The 21,566-nt window shown below is 36.2% G+C and overlaps 1 protein-coding gene across 1 annotated transcript in view; it reads right to left on the bottom strand.

Moving 5' to 3' along the window:
- Nucleotides 1-282: 282 nt before the first annotated feature.
- MICU2 (mitochondrial calcium uptake 2) overlaps nt 283-21,566 on the bottom strand; it is an 82,543-nt gene continuing 61,259 nt past the window's right edge. Inside the window, exons 7-12 of the mRNA XM_012778688.3 lie at nt 20,425-20,490; nt 13,259-13,356; nt 8,413-8,584; nt 3,709-3,817; nt 2,716-2,873; nt 283-872 (exon numbers count right to left, since the gene is read on the bottom strand). Of these exons, the coding sequence (XP_012634142.1) occupies nt 768-872; nt 2,716-2,873; nt 3,709-3,817; nt 8,413-8,584; nt 13,259-13,356; nt 20,425-20,490 (708 nt within the window). The 3' untranslated portion in view covers nt 283-767. The remainder of the gene's footprint in view (nt 873-2,715; nt 2,874-3,708; nt 3,818-8,412; nt 8,585-13,258; nt 13,357-20,424; nt 20,491-21,566) is intronic.

Here is a 21,566-nt window from a genome sequence, read left to right as displayed (position 1 = left end):
TCCCATGAGACTCTGATTTTGTGATAAATTCTCCCAACTACACTAGTTTTCAAGAACATAAACTAATGAGGTTGACAAGGGATGACAGTATTTATAATTTTTTTAAATTTAGTTTTAAAAAACACATGTAAAATAAAGAGCACCTTCATATTTTCTGTATCTATGTAAATACTTTATTCTGCTTTCAGATAGGATATTGAAATTTACATGTTAAGACAACTAATAAATAGCCAAGCTACTGACACAAAATATACAAGAAATTTATGAGACATAAGACACAGATGAGAAAAATCTGAATTAAGTTTTTAATTTCATTTACCCTATTAGGATCAGCAGGACTTCTGGAATTGATACTGGCCTTGTGTATCAAGCACTTTTCCCCCATAAGTACTTATTTATCCTTTCAGAAAGCACATCATGCTATTGTGTCTAAGAAATCAGTGAATAACTAGGCTTTCCATCTTACCAAAGTATAAAACATTACTTCAAATCTAGGTCTTCTGGCAGAATCTAATTATCTGTTTGGGTAAAAGAATACCTTCTTTTCTTTTTGCTAAGTTCTTTAATCAAGTTATTAAATCAGAAAGCAAATAGAAGGCTTCGGACAAGACCATAGGAGGGGGAAAAAAAGCAAGCAAGTACAAGATATGTTTACATTACAAAGGATCTCACCGAAGACTTAAGAAGATAAACAGCTGATAATTTAAAAAAAAAAAAAATCACAAATTCTGACATTTGGAGCAATATAATTGCCATATTATCTTTTATCAAAAAAGACCTTTTCCAGCTTGTTTCCAGACTTCTTTTACTCCTTTAATGCTTTCTTTCTTCACACATTTCCAGTAGTCTTGTACAGTTGGATTCTGTGGTACCTGTTAACCAAAAGTAAAAATTAAGAGGTCATTCTCTTCAAAGTTAAACATGATTTCATGTGTACTGTTTCTGTTTATTTCCTTCCCACATTTCTCCAAAAGTAGCTGAGGGTGGATTATATTGAAGTGATTGCAACAGAACTGTTAAATAAGGGTAAACGACAAAACGTGTGCCGTGAGACTATTCTTAAGGTACCAAGGAATGGATGCAGACTAAGTATCCATTAGTGGAGTTTCTTCTCTAAGAAGATAATGAAGACTTTGGGGCATCTCTAGCATATACTGGTTTTAAATTTAGGCCAGGTGTGGTGGCTCACGCCTGTAATCCTAGCACTCTGGGAGGCCCAGGAGGGTGGATTGCTCGAGGTCAGGAGTTCGAAACCAGCCTGAGCAAGAGCGAGACCCCATCTCTACTATAAATAGAAAGAAATTGGGCAACTAAAAATATATAGAAAAAATTAGCCGGGCATGGTGGTGCATGCCTGTAGTCCCAGCTACTCAGGAGGCTGAGGCAGGAGGATCGCTTGAGCCCAGGAGTTTGAGGTTGCTGTAAGCTAGGCTGACACCATGGCACTCTAGCCTGGGCAACAGAGCGAGACTGTCTCAAAAATAAATAAATAAATAAAAGTTAATTATATGTTTTCCTTTTATAATATTTTATAATGTTTCCCTTTTTCTGGTGTACTTTAGTTATGTTGAATAAAAATTAAAAGCCTAAAACTTTGATTTTAACCTTGGCTAAAATTTAAAAAAAGAAACGATAGGTCACAACTTATGAGAGGGTTCCAGAAGAAATAATCTAATTCATATAAGTGTTTTGTGAATTATAAATTCTGTGTGGTTATTACTCCTCTCAACAAAAACAAAAAGTAAAGGTTAGAAAAATACTTCGGTCCTGGTGACCACTGGAGCACAGAACTGCGGGAAATCAGCCCAGGGGAAGCAAAAGTCTACTTCAGATTATGTATGTTCCTTTTCCTGTCGTACAGCTCTTCTTTTTAACATTTTCCAAGAAAGGGCAGAGAGTCTCCCAGGTACATTAAATTGTTAACTGCAAAGACTCTTTAATTGGTGATGACTACAAAACTTATAAAACATGTTTGCCAATGAAAATTGTACTTAATTTTTTATAAATCATATTTGTTCCAGAAACCTGAGTTGCTTTTCTAAGTTGTAAACAAACAACTTTGTCCTCATGAGCAGCACCATATTCTCTCTCTCTGACCCCCTCCTTCCCGTCTTCCAACCCAACTACCTACCTACCATGTAGGTTCTCTTTGGACCCTAGCTTTCCCCTTGCAGGCGTCTTTCATGAGAGCACTTCTAGCAGATTATAATCTACACAAAATTGATGTGTACTACAGTTATAGACTAATATGTGGATTTAAGTGAAAAATAACAGCTAACATTGACTTCATGTGTCTCAGCCAGCATACTAAGTATTTTATACTTAATTCTCACACTGATTCTTTCTGGTGGATTCTATTAGTTTCCTCATTATCCAGATAAGGAGGGTGAGACTCAGAAAAATTAAGTGGCTTTGCAAGATTCAGCAGTTAATAAATAGTGGAGCTGGGATCTGAATCTAGATGTATCTAACTACAAAACCCAAAGTCAAATTCTAGGCTATGATTTCTGAGCAGATTAAGACTTTTTAAAAAAAAAGCAAAGAAAAATGTTGACTCTCATTTGTAAAAGATATTTTACTGTTTCAAGCATAGCTTATGATCTATAAATGATAAAAACTCCATGTAATGACTCTGCTCATTTGCCCAAATTCTAGGTTTAATACCATTCAGTTAATTACATGTAAATATGTATTTAAAAACTCAAAATCTGTTACCCATAAACCTCGATGCATCCTGTTTTTTAACACCCCAAGAAACTCTGCGTGACTTAGACACTCATCGCCATCCAAATCAAAGATCTTGAAGACAGTGTCCAAAATATTGTTTGAGAGCTCCTGCCCTGTTGCTACTTTCACGGCTCTCTTAAACTCCGCTAAAAAAAAGAATACACATAAAACTCATCAACAACATGAAATAGTCTAAGTGAAATTAACCTAAATTTTCATTATTTGAGAAGTAAAAACATGCCAAAATTTTTATTATTTGGGAAGTAAAACAAAACCAAAAATACCCATCAAAAATGTATTCAAATCATAAATTTGGTTGAGAAATGTCATGAGAGTAGCCATTAATAGGTACACTATTTTAATTTAATCAATGATTTAAGGCCGGGCGCTGTGGCTCACGCCTGTAATCCTAGCTCTTGGGAGGCCGAGGCGGGCGGATTGCTCAAGGTCAGGAGTTCGAAACCAGCCTGAGCAAGAGCGAGACCCCGTCTCTACTATAAACAGAAAGAAATTAATTGGCCAACTGATATATATATATATATAAAAAAATTAGCCGGGCATAGTGGTGCATGCCTGTAGTCCCAGCTACTCGGGAGGCTGAGGCAGAAGGATCACTCGAGCCCAGGAGTTTGAGGTTGCTGTGAGCTAGGCTGACGCCACGGCACTCACTCTAGCCTGGACAACAAAGTGAGACTCTGTCTCAAAAAAAAAAAAAAAAAAAAAAAAAAAAAAAAAAAAAAAAAAAATGATTTAAACACACATATTTAAATATTTCCTTCTCTTTAGGAAAATGAGAAAATAAAAGCCAATAAAAATATCTGTTAAATAGGAGTGTTGGTGTTATAAATATAGAATAACCACATTGAATTAAAAGGCCAATCAATTATTTTACCGATAATAGGCTCTTTGGTATCATCTAGTTGAAGAATACAAGTGAAATTGTTTATAGGTAATAAAAATTAAATGATTCATATGACTTACCCAGTCTGACGGGGCGATGAGCTAAATTAAACATTTGCATGGCAATAGCAAAGTCTTCCAAGTGGGTTGTAAAATGGCAAAATGACTTGAACTCATCCAAACTAATGCTCTAATAACATAAAGAATTTTTATTACAACTTTGTAAATACATTAAATAATCTTATGACTATAACTGTGAGTCTATCAGAAAGCTTATGAACTTAGAACCCTCTATTCAAGTCCATTAAAAAGTCTGAGACACAGAGTAATAACAGAATTATAGGTTTAGAGATTAGGTGGAATCACAAGAGAGTGACTGGCAGGGCCACTATGCACAGCTATGCAGACTGTCCACGTGTGAACGGGCTCTGGGAGTGGTGCAGTGCAAACTTAGGGGTGCAGCAAGAATGCGCTGTGTGCAAACTCGGGACAGAGGCCTCGCCAACGGGCCCTGCTGGCTACCTTGATCTTGGACTTCCAGTGTACGAGGGGACTATGAGAAATAAATGTCTGTTGTTTAAGCTGCCCAGTCTGTGGTATTTTGTTATGGCAGCCCAGGAGACTAACACACTCTGATAACGGGCCACTTCTGCTACATGTTATCAGTGGATTAGCACTAAGGAAGCACGGGGTTCTGGAGTTAGATGGACCTATGTTGAAATTCTGCCATTTACTATGTGAATGACCGTAGCCTCTCTAAATGCTAGGTAAGTAACCCTTCAGGGGTTAAGTAGTTTGCCCAGGGTCTACCAAATGGGACAATTAGGATTTGAACTTTGGTCCATCTGACTTTAAAGCCTATGAACTTAAAAACAAAACAAACAAAAAATAATTTTAAAAAACCCAAGTTTTTCCATTAAAAAGTAAACAAAGTAGAAAAATTCTTAATTTGAAAGTAAATTCTTTCCTGCCTAAAAAAAGTTTCTCTTTGTAGGGACCTTTAGGATCATGCCTTTTGTACATGTGTGGTCTTATTCAAGTTTCACTGCTTTAAGCTTCTGTGAATTTATGAAATTTTTATTTTTAAAATTGTTTTTGAAAAAGTAATATATGCATGTGGTAAAAAATTCAAATGGTACAAAGGGTGAATGAAAAACTTTTCTTCTTCTTCTGATCCCTAGAATTCCCTTCCCCAGAGGTAAAACACTGTTAGCAATTCCTTTTGTATCCTTCCAGGAATGTTCTGCTCATATAAAAGCATGCACATGCATGTACACAAATCTTGTTTTACACAGTGGGAACATCCTCTTCACACATTTTGATACCTTATTTAATTTTCTTTTTTTTTTTTTTTTTTTTTTTTGAGACAGAGTCTCGCTTTGTTGCCCAGGCTAGAGTGAGTGCCGTGGCGTCAGCCTAGCTCACAGCAACCTCAAACTCCTGGGCTCGAGTGATCCTGCTGCCTCAGCCTCCCGGGTAGCTGGGACTACAGGCATGCGCCACCATGCCCGGCTAATTTTATATATATATATCAGTTGGCCAATTAATTTCTTTCTATTTATAGTAGAGACGGGGTCTCGCTCTTGCTCAGGCTGGTTTTGAACTCCTGACCTTGAGCAATCCGCCCGCCTCGGCCTCCCAAGAGCTAGGATTACAGGCGTGAGCCACAGCGCCCGGCCCCTTATTTAATTTTCTTAATAGTATATTTACAAGATGATAGGTAGAGAAGGGAAAAAAAATAAAAAACCAAGTATATTTATCAGCACAAATATTAATAAAAGAGTGGCTGCTTCTCTATTAACGATCTCAAAGCAAGCACTGGGTGAAACCTTTTTGGTGTTTGCTTTTCTGATAGGTGAAAAATAGTATCTCAGTAATATCTGATTTGTATGTCTTTAATTGTGGATAAAGTTAAACATTTTTCACATTTATTAGTTATTTGTGTATTTTTCTTCTTGTGTCCTTTTTGTCCTTTGCCCAGATTTCTAGTGTGTCTTATTGCAGAAGACAATTCTCCATGGGTCTCATGTTTCTGTATATCTTTCAAACAGAGGCATGAAGTGCCTTTTTGTTCTAGACTATCTTTCCAAGGATCTTTGTATAGTGGACAGCCTTGAATATAGACAGTGTCTTCCTATGACAGCTTTGTTTGCCATCCAGTATAATGAATACAAAATGCCTCCCTCTGAAGCAAAGGTCAAGAAGGCTTGCTTACCGCTCATTATAAAAGATTTGGATTTGCTAAGATGAAGTTCTTCAAGTGTGAAGTGAATCTACTGTGTGGGCAGCATCCACCTGGGCCTCAGCCTCATCCTCATGGGCATGGGAGGCAAGGGGGAACTGACACACGTATGCTGCTCATGCTGTTGATATGTTACGAAAGTCCTTTGTCTCTGACCCAATAGTCTTGTATCTTCTGCCAGCATCCATGAAACTGTGTAGGCTAACTTGGAATTGGATAAAATCTCAGACACTTCTTCATTATTAACATGTTGATTTTCAAGTCTTAATATATATTAAATAGGGAAAAAATCTCAGACCCTTTGAAGTTCTTGCTACCTATTGATTCTTTAAGATCCCATTATAAATTAAGAAAATTGATCTATTACTTGTCAATATCCTTCATTTTGTTAATTTTTTTTCTCTTGGCTTTGATTATAATTTGGGGGAAGGATGAGGAAAGGCAAGAAAATTTTAATTTTTTGGTAGTAATTTTATCAATTTTTCCTTGGAAGTTTCTGGGTTTTCTTAGAAAGGTACAGTAAACATATACTCTACTCTAAAATGATACATTGCTTCTACATTTTCTTCTATACTTACTTAGTTTCATTTTTCTTGCCAACATTTAATTTTATGATCCACCTGGAATTTATTTTAATGAGTAGAGATTTATGTTCATTTTTTCCCCTCAGACAGCAAGTGAATTATCCTAATGTCATTTATCAATAATTCTTCTCTTACCCAACTACTCTGAAATACTACTTTATATGTACTAGTGTATTTGAGTCTATTTCTGGACTCTGTAAAATTCACTGTCAGTAACAAACTGTTTTAGTTACCAAGGTTTGATAATATATTTTAATATGTTGGCATTCTTTTCATATAAACTTTTGAGGCTTGTCTAGTTTCCTCTCAAGAATCCAATGGTATTTTTATTGAAAGCCATTAGTGCTCACTAACACTTGGTTCTTTTCTGATCCTTGCACATCTGAAAGACGGCATTTCTTTGCCCCCTTGCATTCAGGTAGGGTTATGTGATTAGTCTGGCAAGTAGCCAAGTGTCATGTGATGTGTCCAGGCCAAAACATTAATTGCTGGAACGTGACTCCCTCCTTTCTTCTCCTGCCATGGCCTCTGAGGATGGTGCTTCCTCCAGATGATGAGATTGGAGAGTCTGGATCCCTGAGCAACAGTGGGGACAGAGCCTCCTACCAGCCCACAATGAAAATATGGCACCTCTGAGAAAGAAACCTTTGTTGTCGGCCAGGCACGGTGGCTCACGCCTGTAATCCTAGCTCTCTGGGAGGCCGAGGCGGGCGGATTGCTCGAGGTCAGGAGTTCGAAACCAGCCTGAGCAAGAGCGAGACCCCGTCTCTACTATAAATAGAAAGAAATTAATTGGCCAAATAATATATATAGAAAAAATTAGCCGGGCATGGTGGCGCATGCCTGTAGTCCCAGCCACTTGGGAGGCTGAGGCAGAAGGATTGCTTGAGCCCAGGAGTTTGAGGTTGCTGTGAGCTAGGCTGATGCCACGGCACTCATTCTAGCCTGGGCAACAAAGCGAGATTCTGTCTCAAAAAAAAAAAAAGAAACCTTTGTTGTGTTAGCCAGGGGGATTTCAGGGTTACTTTGTAACTGCTACAAACTTAGGCTGTGCTGACTAATATAACTAATAATGTAACTTAAAGACTAACTGAAGTCAGAACTGCTCTGTTTATAATTCTAAGACTTCCTATTGAATAACAGAGGATGCCTCTATAATTAAGTTTTCTTTCATATCCATCAAGGGTATAAAGTTGTATTCATTATTTTTTTGTTAAATTTCTTTCTTTTTTTTTTTTTTCTATTTCAGCATATTATGGGGGTACAAATGTTAAGGTTACGTATATTGCCCTTGCACCCCTCCCCCCTCAAGTCAGAGGTTAAATTTCTAATTGTTATTAGATTATTTTTCCATTGTTATTAGATTATTATTAATGTCTGATGTCCTTAAGTACTAAGTTTGACAGTTTATATCTCTGACATTTCACTTTGACACTTCTTGTTTTATTTTTATTGTGAAGGTACATCCTCAGTCTTACAAGTGCATCATTTGGCTTATGATTATCTTTCAAATATTTTTTTAGAGCAATTTTTGTGAAACCATAGATAAATCAAAAATTCATGTTATTTTCAAATATGAGTTCCATTGTGGAACTAGTGCAGCACAGACAGCTCTAAATATCAATGAAGTGTTTGGGAAGGATGTGGCTAATGAACACACAGTATGTCAATGGTTTGAGAAATTCTGGTAATTTTAATCCTGAAAATGAGCCACGTGGATAACCTGAAGGTGAGGGTGATATTGGACCATCTGAAACACATGGGCAAGGTAAAGAAGCTGGATAGAGGGGTACCACATGAATTAAATGACTGTCAGAAGAGAAATTGTTTCAAAGCTTGCCTTTCTCTGCCTATCACCCCATAAAGGCAAACAATTGCTACATGTGAAAAATGGTTTCTTTTAAAAACATGTCCAACTTATTTTGTCTTATCACATACACACAAAAATGGTATACCAACCTCTCCTGCTGACAACTTCTCTCTCACATTTTTCCAATAAATGTCTTTATTATCAGTGTTAGTGAAAAAAAGTAGCCACTCTGCAAAGTCTTCTTTTCTCATGAAACTCAAACCTTTAGAAAACTGGAGGAATTCCATTTCTTGAATCTCTGTTTGTAAATTTTCCATAAATCTAAATGTTAAAATACAAAATTGGTATAAATAACTAGTGGCATTCAACCTTCATACTGTAAAGGGGACTGCAAAGTGTCTTCACTGTTAAGCTCCTGAGTGGGCTCTTGCCGTGGTGAGCAGGGCGAAGTGTGAGTGCTGTGCAGAGGGGGCAGGGACAGGGAGGATGCAGAGAAGCTGATAAAGTCCAATGCTTGCTTCGACCTGTGATGCTCTATACTCAGTTTGTAGAAATTATACCTGACAAACTACATTTTGATAAACTTAAAGACTAAAATTTAGGTGGGATACTGCTTTTAGGATGTTAAAATAATGAATAGTTCCTAATACTTTCTAGATATCAACGCCGATAGATGTAATCAATGGCTTTGCATCAAAAGCTTAGATCTACCTAAAAATATTTACAATCTTTCAGATGATAACCTGTGTCTATATGACTCGACATTCCTTTCCTATAAAAACAACATGGTACTTTGATCTAACTGTCATCAAGAGCTTCTTGAGAAAGGTGCAAGCCGAAAGGATATCAGGTTAAAATATATTTTCTTTGAACAAGAACCCAGAAATACTATACTTGATTTATTTATAACCTAAATCATGTGAAAAGTATTATGATCCCCACAAGTTTTAATATGTTGCAGATCCCTTTAGTCACTTTTCCACATGTTAAAAGATCTGTATTATCTGTCATGTCACAATTTAAATGAAAATATACATGGGGTGAAAAAAGAGGTACATTCTAGTTCAATGGGAGAAAAACTGCCACTGTTAAAAAAAACTACTTGCTTGAGGTTCTACATTTATCCCTTAAACCTTAAAAGCAGGAAGGATGAGTTTGATCTTAGGCTTCTATGTATGTGGTAGGCAAGAGTCTGCTGCCTGCATTGTTCGAGTGTTTTGCATACACAGATGTATCAATGCCATGCTTCTTTCTGGTCAAAGCAGAACTTTATCCAAACTTCAAGCGTGGACTGACACATCAACAAAGTATTTTACTGACATACTTTGCCTTTTGTTTTACTGAGTTTTATTGTATTGTGATGACATTCAATTGGCTCTTATTAGGATTGTTAAAGCATACTTTACTTTCAGATGAGTGTACAGTGAATTAGGGCAGCGGAAAATACAATCTAAAAACATTCCTTTCCTTTTTCTTTTTCTTCAGGCTCTATCTGAGCCTCTAGATAAGCCACCAGACACATTCTAAACAAATTGTTATGTTTTTTATTTTATAAAATTTTATTTTATTTTTTAACCCTTTGCACCCGGATGTCGAGTGTGACTCGACACGGTTAGCATAGGTAGCAGCTTGTATGTCGAGTCACACACGACTTGACACGTAGTTTCACCATGGGGGGAAGAAGGATTTTTGTCTATTTTTCCAGTATCTTTTCTTGTTTTCATTAGCATGAAAGGACAAGTAAAATGTAAATGCAGAGATGGTACACTAACTTCCAGGGGTGGATTATTATCCACTAACTTAGAGCAACGTTTAGATGGAAAGCTCCATATAATCACACCTCACCCTAACAAAAAACACAGATTGCGTTTGTTCTAACAGAAAAATCAGAGGAAGAAGACAGACGATTTATATTTGTGAAACATGTGAATATAAACCAGGTCTTCATGTGGGTGAATGTTTCAAAAAATATCACATCATGAAAAATTATAGAGATTAAAAATTACTCTTTAAATGTATCAATAATTTGAAATATAAAAAAATCTAAATAAATTTGTATGAAAAGAAACTCCAGTTTTTTATTCTACCGCTGCACTTTGTAAAATCTAGGGTATTTAAAAAATTAAATCCCGAGTAGAATAAAGAAATCGAGAAAAAAGCAAGCAAGTGCAAAGGGTTAATAGGAAGGGGGTAGTGAGAAGGGGGTTCAAGTTCCATTTTTTTTTTTTTTTTTTTTTGAGGCAGAGTCTCACTCTGTTGCCCCAGGCTAGAGTATAGTAGCTTCATCATAGCTCACTGCAACCTCCAACTCCTGGGATCATGTGATCTTCCCCCGCCTCAGCCTCCCGAGTAGCTGGGACTATAGGTGCATGCCACCACACCTGGGTGATTTTTATATTTTTAGTAGAAATGGGGTCTTGTTCTTGCTCAGGCTGGTCTCAAATTCCTAGCCTCAAGCAATTCTCTCACCTTGGCCTCCCAGAGGGCTAGGATTATAGGTGTGAGCCACTGTGCCCAGCTCAATATAATTTTAACTTAATTTTTTTTTAGAGACAAGGTCTTGCTCTGTAACCCAGGCTAGAGTATGGCCAGATCATAGCTTATTGTAACCTCCAATACCTGTGTTCAAGCAATTACCTGGATAATTTTAAAAAACCTTTTATTTTGTAGAGATGGGGTCGTGTTGTGTTGCCCAGGCTGGTCTTGAACATCTTGCCTCAAGTGCTTCTCCTGCCTTGGCCTCCCAAAGTACTTGTAAGAGTGAGCTATACAAGTGAGCTATAATGCCCAACCTAATTATAATTTTAACTTTAGGGATACCTTACTTTATCTAAGAGATAAGTTCCTGAAAAATTGCATTTAAAGTATTTTTTTTGTTAATTAGATCTTTTTAAAAAAATTTACATGATGGTATGACAAATTTCACAGGGCCCATTATTTATAGAAAAATTAATTTTTAAAATAGTTTAAAGTAAGACTTCTAAAATAAAATCATTCCCGTTAAAGGAAATTAAAGTTAGGAGCAACCTTAAAAATTAACTAGTTAGGGAATCTTAAAGTGAAGTGAGGTGACGTATTAGTACCTGTGGGAATACAGTTTGAAAAAGTACCATTAATTTGATAATGACTTTGCCTTGTTTTAAATCATGATACTTTATTTGGAAACTTCAAGAAACACTGAGAGAGTGATATTTTGAGTAGATAAGAAGAGATATGGCTTAAAATTCTGTTGAGAAAAATTGTTCTAGAGAGGTTGAATGACTCACCCAAGTTTTGCTATTAGGTAACAGCAAGGGAGATTAGGATATAATTCAGAAATTTGGATCTTCATGGATTCTTCCTCGTTCCTCAAATCTAATCAATCACTAAGCCCTCCAGTTTTATTTCCTAATTGTGTCTGGAAATCTCTCCCATCTTAAAATCCTTATTGCCACTATACTAGTTCAAGGCTCTTATCATTTCTTTTCTAGACTATTTGGATGGTTTTCTCTCTCAGAAGATCTATCCTTCACTGGCAGAGTGCTGGCACATCTGACAAGTATCCTACATGTATCACTCTTCAGGGTCTCCTGTTGCTGATTTAAATGAACAAGTTCTGTCTCACGGCAAGTATAACCTTCCGCAGGTAAGTACATACTCCCCAGCCTCCATTCTCACCACTTGATGTTTACTACTCTATCTAGTCCCAGTTGCGCGTAATTCTCATCACAAACTATACATTTTTATGCCTTTAAGTCCGTGCTCCTGCTGTTCTCTTGCCCTCAAATACCTCCCTGCCCCAAACACTTCTGCCTGTTAATTCCTGCTCATCTTTCAGGACTCATCTTAGGTGCTACTTCTTCAAGAAAGCTTCCCCTGATCACCTACTCCCAACCTTCAGTACAGGGGACACTAAGTGATCTTCTGTATGACCAAAATACCCTGTTATCTATGAAAGCACTGACTGCAATGCATGTAAATGTTTTTCTACATGTTTATTAGATAGTCTCCAGAAGGGACTATAGCTAGTGTCTGAGACAGAACTTGATACATAATAGCATATAGTATGCACTCAAACAGATCTTTATTAAACTAAGCTGAACAAGATGCAGGTCTTCTGCCTCCCAAATCAGAATTTTTTCCTACCATTCTCTAACTCTTTCTGATATTTGTGTTAAGACTTTGGTTATTAAGTAGCATAGGGAGGAACACTGTTTCATTTTGCATGGAGTTATTCTCCTTGGGAAGAAGGTATTATTAATAAAAACAGGACACTTAATTTTAATGTTTACAATAGTCACATAATGTAAGTATTATTATTCCCATTTTACAGATAAAGAAATGAGCTCAGGGAGGTTAAATAGGCTGCTTAAAATTAATGTTAATGTAAAGCTTTATTGGAACATGGGCATGTTCATTTGTTAGCGTACTGTTTGCTACAGCTGCTTTCACACTACACCCACAGATTTGTGTAGTTGTGATACAGACCATATTTACTAATTGTCTCTTTGCAGAAAAAGTTTGCCAACCTTTGTTCTAGAGAATCGGATTAAGTGGAACAGAGCTGAGTTGTCCCAGCTGAGGCCATCATGGAAAAGAGAGCTGCCAGCCAGCCCATCTGGGTCAGCATCAGCTGATTCTGGCCCATCAGAACTGCCCAACTGACCCAAGGACTCTTATAAATAATAAATGGCTGTTGTTTTAAGTTAAATTGGGCTTGTTTGCTTTGCATTAAGAACAGACTGATACTAGGGGCTTGTCTCTTAGATGCAAACTTTGTTATCAAAAAGGATTATTGTTTTCTATAAAACAGATATTACTTTTTATAATAGGTTAGAATATTTTGAGGATAGTAACTTTATGTTTTATAGGTTTAGTTCTCAGAGATAAATAAGACATAGATCCAATAAATAGTACTTAGTTTTATGGTATGTAGTTATTGGAAATAAAAATGTTTAGTTTCTTCATTTCTTATTCATAAAATTTGCCCAAATGAATATAAGTATTTGCATTTACCTTCGAAATTGTTTATAATGAAGTTTTCTTTCTCCTCTTTTTCCAAAGAAATGTATCTGAAGGGTGGTCTTAATTTCAGGTTCTTTTGCTGTTGGTTCCTATAAAAAAAATCATGCAATTTTAAATAACTATAAATAAGAATAAAAATGGAACCTATAGAGCAGAACTCTTAGAACAATATCCAGAAATGATTCTTGGAGGGGAAAAAAGAGGGAAAAAAAAAAAAAACGGTAGAAAAGAGGGATGTAGCCATTCTTTCTGTTACTTTGCATAACACTATTCTATAATCATCCTTGTTCAAGCAAGAGGAAAACAATAAGGGCTAAAATACTCAAGGTAGAGTTTAACAGTAAACAAAATCTTAGATTAGGCCAAAAAGGGAGCTTAGAATAGTGAAACAAATGTTATTTCATATTTTCTAATGAAGCAACACTGAGAGAAATCAAAGCAGTGAAGTGTTTGAGTTCTTGCAGAATGTTAGACATACATGCAAAACATTTTTCCTAATTATAAAATTAACAGGTGAGAATTCTATTAAAGGTAATGAGCAAGACAGATTCTTCTTTCTTTAATTCTTTAGTCAAATAAGCAGTAAAAAGAATAACAAAATTGGCAAAAAAAAAAAAAAAGTTAGCAGCAGCAAACAACAAAAGTGAGTATAAATTTAAGCCAAATATTTTGAAAAAGGGCAGTCAGAGAAAGAAATAATAGATTCAGGTGTGGTATGGTCCATCAGGTCTCCTAATCCTATCCCTAACCCTGCTTCTAAGAAGCCGAAGGGGTATGCAAGATTATTGCATTGGGAGTTCATTAAAACCTTCAATTCAGTGATAAGTAGATTAACGGAGGGAGATAACCCTGAGACGAGTTGTGGAAAATCCCCTTGCAGAAGCTCCTCCTTGGAGCTGTGGTGGGACTTGAGTGGAGTGAGGAAGGGCTTTAAGGGCTCACCATCTTCCAGAGCACTATGTTAAACTGAGGGAACAATCAGAAGCCCATGGGTGGGATATACCTTGGAAAGGAGGAGTGGGCTGTGGTCTAGAGTCTAGAACATTTAATAGGATCAGAGAGAGCACAGAACATAGGACGACCTCCAGCAAGGGCTGCATTCAGCCCAGGGAACTCCTCTCTCTTGTCACTATCCCTCCAGTCTACAGAATAGTGGATCGATATGTAGTACCTGCAGCTCAGGGGGAAAAAAGATAAATTAGTTCCAGATAAGGTGGTAACAGTATTAAGGAGAATCTCATTCATGTTCTACCAGAGCAAAGAGAAAGTCTGGACAAAACATGAGCATAAGGAAAAGATATGGCATGACAACTACACAAAGGGACTGTAGTAAGAAATAGAAAAAGAAAAAATCAGGCAAAAGGCACAAAAACTCTGTCTAGAAGAACACATAACTCAAGGAACAAATGTATACAAATGCATATTCCCCATGAGCCCCCCCCCCGCCTTTGTTTTTTTAAAAAAACCAACTTTTCATTTTGAGATAATTATGGATTTGCATGCAATTGTAAGAAACAATACAAAAAGATCCCTGGTTCCCTTTACTCATTATTCCATAATGGCAACAACTTGCAAAACACAGTATATCACAACTTGACACAGTCAACAGGGAACATTTTCTTCACCACAAGGATCCCTCATGTTGCTCTTTTACAGCCACACCAATTTCCCTCCTGCTCAATTCTATTTCTATAATTTTGTGCTTTCAAAAACGTTATATAAATGGAATCATACAGTACATAGCCTCTTTAGGTATTGGCCTTTATTTGCTCAGCAAAATTCGCTGGAGATTCACCCAGGTTGTTGTAACTGTTGCTGTTTCAATTGTCTGTTTCTTTTTATTGCTGAGTTGCATTTCATGGTATGGATTACCACAGTTTAGGTATTTGCCTGCTGAAGGACATCTGGGTTGTTTCCAGTTTTGGCTATTACAAATAAAGCTGCTAAAAATATTTGTGTACAGGTTTTTGTGTAAACACAGGTTTTCTCTGAGGTAGATGCCCAGGAGTGCAATTACTGTTTTCCAGAGTGGCGGTTTTACATCCCCACTAGGAATAAATGAGTGCTCCACTTTCTCTGCATTCTTGCAATCATTTGGTGTTGTCAGTGTTTTTTAATTTTAGTCATTTGGATAGATGTGTTGTGATACGTCACTATGATTTTAATTTGTAATGACTAATGGTGTTTAGTATCTTTTCATGTGTGTGTTGGTTGTTTGTATATCTTTATTTCTATTTTTTAAATTTTTATTTACATATTTTTTTCCCTATTACATGCTAGTGAAGAAGGTTGTTTGTATATCTTCTTTGGAGAAAGTCCTTTGCCCAGTTTTTAATTCAGTTGTTCATTTTCTTGTTGTTGAGCTGTAAGAGTTCTTTATGTATTCTGATAGTAGACCCTTATCAGATACAGGACTCGCAAGTATCTTCTCTCATTCTGTTGGTTATCTTTCTCCCCTCTTGATAGTGTTTTCTAATGAACACGAGTTTTTAATTTTGATGAACTCCAATGTATCTATTCTTTCTTCTGTTGCTTTTGTTTTTATTGTCATATCTAAGAAATCATTGCCATATCCAATGTCATGAAACTTTCACTTTATATTTTCTTCTAAGAGTTCTATAGCTTTAGCTCTTACATTTAGGTCTTTGATCCATTTGAGTTAATTTTTATATGCCAGTGTAAGAAGGGAGTCCGACTTTACTGTTTTGCATATAGATATCCAGTTGTACCAGCAACATTTGCAGAGGAGACTTCATTACTTTTCAAAATTGTGAATTGTATTTTAAATTTTGGTATCTGGGTATTCACTGCTAATATATACATACGTGATTGATTTTTGAAATTTTATCTTATATCCTGTGACCTTCCTAAGGTCAATTATTAGTTTTAGAAGTTTTTTTCCCTCCAGATTCCTTGGGAGTCTTTTTTTTTTTTGAGACAGAGTCTCACTTTGTTGCCCGGGCTATAGTGCCATGGCGTCAGCCTAGCTCACAGCAACCTCAAACTCCTGGGCTCAAGCAACCCTTCTGCCTCAGCCTCCCGAGTAGCTGGGACTACAGGCATGTGCCACCATGCCCAGCTAATTTTTTCTTATAATTTAGTTGGGCAATTAATTTTTTTCTATTTTTTTAGTAGAGATGGGGTCTGGCTCTTGCTCAGGCTGGTTTCCAACTCCTGACCTTGAGCGATCCACCCACCTCAGCCTCCCAGAGTGCTAGGATTACAGGCATGGGCCACTGCACCTGGCCTCCTTGGGAGTTTTGACAAAGACAATGCCATCTGCAAGTAGGAACTGTTTCCTTTTTTACTTTCCAATCAGTAGGCCTTTTATTTCCTTGTCTTGCCTTATTACAGAGGCTAGAACTTCCAGCACTATGTTGAATAAGAGTAGTGACAATAAACATCCTTGCTTTACTTCTGATCTTAGGAAAACAGTATTCAGTCTTTCTTCATTAAATGTGTAAACTGTAGGCTTTTGTGGATATTCTTTATCACATTGAATACCTCCCTCCCTGCCTCATTTCTATTTTAATAAGTGCTTTTTAAAAAAAATGTTTTGGTTTTTTTGTCAAATGCAATTTTGTCAAATCCTTTTTCTACATTGATATGATAATGCGATTTTTCTTCTACAATCTATTAATAATGCTGGATTACATTGACTGCTTTGGGAATACTAAACCATTCTTAGAATAAACCCTACGTGGTCATGACATAATTTTTTTCCAAAATTTTATCTAGACAATATAATTTCTTTAGTTGGTCTTAAATCTTTCTACTTTGGAGCAGAAAAATCAACCAGCAGAAAAAGTGAAATCTGGTCACTCAAGAATTATAATTTCTCTATTCTACAGGTGTCCCAAAAGTCTCCGTACAAAGAAAACAATTTTGTAACATTTTGTAATGAATATTTTTTAAATAAAAGTACACTTAGCTACAATTTCCCATTTTCCTATGCATATAGCAACTTTTGGGACACCCAGCATTTCTAGGCTTCTCGAGCAATAATTATTTGACTACATTCCCTTATAGACCATGGGCTGGGCTGGGCTGGGCTGGGCTGGGCTGGCCTGAGAGTTTTGGACAAACTAAGGTGTTGTACTTCACAGCCTTGAGCAAGTATGTTAACAGGTTTAATGTTCTCCTGTTGATCAAGAAGAGTTTCCCAGATAGGGCATCCCCTGGTCAAATGATAAATTATAAAAACACTCACCCAGATGATACCTCCCACAGTGCTGCAGAAATTCTTCCTTATTCCTACCAAAAAAAAAAAAAGCCTATACCGTCTTAAACCATTCGGGCTAGTGATTCTAGTGCCAAGCCTCAGATACGTGGGCTGCTCCTTCTCTCCTCCCTGCCTCCCCACATCCTACCCTTCCTTCACAGCGAGTTTAAGCTCTTCCAATGGAATGTCCCCAGTCCAAAATGGCATCTGATTATTTATTTATTTATTTACTTTTTGAGACAGAGTGTCACTCTGTTGCCCGGGCTAGAATGCCGTGGTGTCAGCCTAACTCACAGCAACCTCAAACTCCTGGGCTCAAGCGATCCTCCTGCCTCAGCCTCCCCAGTAGCTAGGACTACAGGCATGCACCACCATGCCTGGCTAATTTTATATATATATATATAATTTTTTTTTAGTTGTTCAGCTAATTTCTTTCTATTTTTAGTAGAGACAGGGGACTCGCTCTTGCTCAGGCTGGTCTCAAACTCCTGAGCTCAAACAATCCACCTGCCTCAGCCTCCCAGAGTGCTACGATTACCCCTTATTGTCCTTTTGATGGCTACAGGGTCTGTAGTGATAGCTCCAGTTATTTTTGATATTGGCAGTATATGTACTCTTTTTTTCTTTGTCAGTCTTGTCAGAGGGTTGCCAATATTAATCTCTTCAAAGAACCAGCTGTTTCGTTGATTTTCCCCACTGCTTCTCTGTTTTCAATTTCATTGACTTCTGATCTTATCACTATTATTTTCCCACTTCTGTTTGCTTTGGGTTTTTGTCTCCTTTTTCTAGGTTCTTGAGGTGGGAGTTTAGATTATTACTTTGAGTCTTTTCCTTTTCTCTAACATACGGATTTCATGCTACAAGTTTTCCTGTCGGTAGTACTTTGACTCTATCCCATAAATTTTGATACGTTGTATTTTCATTTTTGTTCAGTTAGATATATTTTTTGGTTCCCTGGAGATTTTCTATGTGACCTAGGGATTATTTAGAAGTATGTTTAGTTTCTAAGTGTTTGGAGAGTTTCCTGTTACTGATTTCTAGTTTGATTCCATGAGGTGAGAGAACACATTCTGTATGATTTTAATTCTTTTAAATTTGTTGAGATTTGTTCAGTGGCCTGGGATATGGTATGTCTTGGTATGTTCCTCGTACACTCAGAAAGAGTATTCTATAAATATCGATTAGATCCTGTTGGTTGATGATGTTCTGTTCTTGCTGATTTTCTGTCTAGTTGTTCTATCAATTGTTGAACAACAGAGTGTTAAACAGAGTGCTGTTTAAATCTCCAATTGTAATGGTAGATTTGTCTATTTCTCTTTTCAGTTCTGTCAGTTTTGGCATCACATATTTTCCAGCTTTGTTGTTTGGTGTGTACACATTAAGGATTACTATGTTGTGTTGGTGGGTTGACGCTTCTACTATTATATTAAGTCCCTTTCTATCTCTGGTAATTTGCGTTGCTCTGAGGTTAGCTTTATCTGACATTAGCCACTCCTGTTTTCTTTTGATTAATGTTTTCATCCTTTTGCTTTCTAGGTGACTATATCTTTATATCTGTATTTTATCATAGCATATAGTGGAGTCATATCTTTTAATCTACTCTGCCAGTCTTTGTCTTTTAATTGGTACATTTAGACTTCATATTTAACATAAATGTTGGTATGTCAGGGTTTAAGTCTGTGATTTTAGTTTTTGTTTTCTGTTTATTCTGTTTTTTTGTGTCTGTTTTCTTTCGCCTTTTGTGTTACTTAAAAATCTTTTAGAATTTACTTTTGATTATATAGTGCTTTTGAGAGTAACTTTTTGTGTAAGCTTTTCGTGGTTGCTCTAGGTGTTACATTCTATAGAAATAAATTAATATAATCTACTGGTATCACGTTAACAGTCTGAGTGAAGTATAGAAATCTTACATCCTTTTAAGTTTCTTTACTTTCTATGTTTATAATGGTCTTAAATATTTCTCCTACAAACATTTACCACCTCAATTATTTTTGCTTCAATCTCAGGAGGAGAAATCTAGTGTATTTACCCACATCTTTGTTCAATGTGTTCTTCTTGATGTTCCAAGTGTTCTTTTATCGTTATCTTTTTGCTTAGTGGACTTTGTTTAGCCATTCATGTAGTGTAGGTCTGGTGACAAATTGAATTTGGTGACAAATTCTCTTAGTTTTCCTTCATCTGAGAATGTCTTGATTTCCCTCTCATCCTTTTTTTTTTTTTTGAGACAGAGTCTTGCTCTATTGTTAGGGCTACAGTGCCATGGCGTCAGTCTAGCTCACAGCAACCTCCAACTCCTGGGCTCAAGCGATCTTCCTGCCCTAGCCTCCCAAGTAGCTGGGACTACTCCCATGCTCCATCACACCCAGTTGCCTAATTTTTCTATTTTTAGGAGAGACAGAGGTCTCACTCTTGCTCAAGCTGGTCTTGAACTCCTGACCTCAAGTGATCCTCTTGCCTCGGACTCCCAGAGTGCTAAGATTACAGGTGTGAGCCACCATGCCTGGCCAATTTCTAATAGCAAATATTTGGAAACAATCTTAATCACCAATTAACAGGTTGGTTAAATGGTTAAATATGTTAGGTCAATGGGTAATGTTAGGTCTATCTGCTATTTGTTCTTTCATTAAAAATTATTAACTGAGCATGTAGTGCATGCCTGGTGTTTCACTGTGTGAACATCACAGAGTGTACTTACACAAACCTAGATGGGATAGCTTACTACACACTAGGTTGTAAGTTATGGCCTATTGCTCTGACAGTTGAATATGGAGTCTATTGTTGACAGCAAAATTGTTATGAGGCACAGGAGTATTATTAAAAAAATTAAGTTACTGATAAATCTATTGGTAACTATCTGGGAATATTTGAACAAACAGAATAGAGCAGCTATTATAAATATCATTTGTTTGGAAATATGTAGTTTATTTGTACATACCTGATATTCTGTTTCATTGGTTTTCACTGTCAGCAAGTCTTCTTGTTTACTTATGATTTTCTGCAGCTAAAAAGATTGCAAACATGAGTTTACCTTTGTGCCTACTGGAGTTTTCAAAACAACCTAAAAAACAGATGCTAAATTGTTATTATAAAATATATACCAGTTATTTGTCAAATATTAACTTAAATTCTTTCTGCAGCATAACTCCTAATATTACCATTTTTCTTAGACCATGTAAAAATTCAAAGGAGAAAATAGATAATGAAGTATTAACATTATTATTACACTTTTCTACTAAGAAAGCTGGCTTACTTAATAGATACATGTTCCAAAGGCAGCACTCTATAAAAACATGATTACTCTGTCCTTCTTTCAACAGAATTTTTATTTGTAATAAAGTTTTTTATATTACTGATAATTTATGGCATTTTAAAGTATATAGCTCTTAAATAGCTATTTATATCATACACATGTTCGTCTTTTTCCTTTATGCATTTACAAAGCATTAAAATAATTTAAATACTTATATTTCTGCTAATTAGAACATTGTAAATAGTATCTTGAAACTGAGTACATTAAAAAACCTACCTACCTTTCAAAGTCACTTGTATCAATCCTCATATGGAAAGCAAATTTAAAAAAAAAACAAGGATTTTAAAAGAATCAGGTGTAGACAAAATCTCAAACTATGGATTCAAATCAATCAGGAGACAAATCTCCACCCAGTTTTTTTCTAGGCTATTTCTTTACTAGTTTGAAAATTACTGCAATTATAAATTCCAAATTAATCATTTCAAATTTAGCTACTTCTATTATGTTTGTGTTAGGCAAATGGTTTTGCTCTAGTTTTCTAAATCTCTCAGCCAGTTTTCAATGCTTCTTCCCCACCCCCCAATTAGGGAAAAAAAAGTTGATAAACTTTATTTGTTTTACTTTTTATTTCTTAAGTTGACAATCACACAGTGTAACACCAAGTTCAATATCCAAACGTGTCTCTCTTTGTTTATTCTTCCCCTACTTCAAAAATTTTTATTATAGAAAATTGCAAACATAAGTGAACAGAATTCTATAATAAACTACCATATAAAGATTACTCATCTTCAATGATCATCAGTATTCTGCCAATCTTGGCTCGTATG

The sequence above is a fragment of the Microcebus murinus genome, chromosome 13 (assembly GCF_040939455.1).
Source record: "Microcebus murinus isolate Inina chromosome 13, M.murinus_Inina_mat1.0, whole genome shotgun sequence".
NCBI lineage: Eukaryota > Metazoa > Chordata > Mammalia > Primates > Cheirogaleidae > Microcebus > Microcebus murinus.
The sequence above is the reverse complement of the archived record's forward strand: the minus strand, read 5'-3'. Positions and strand labels throughout refer to the sequence as shown.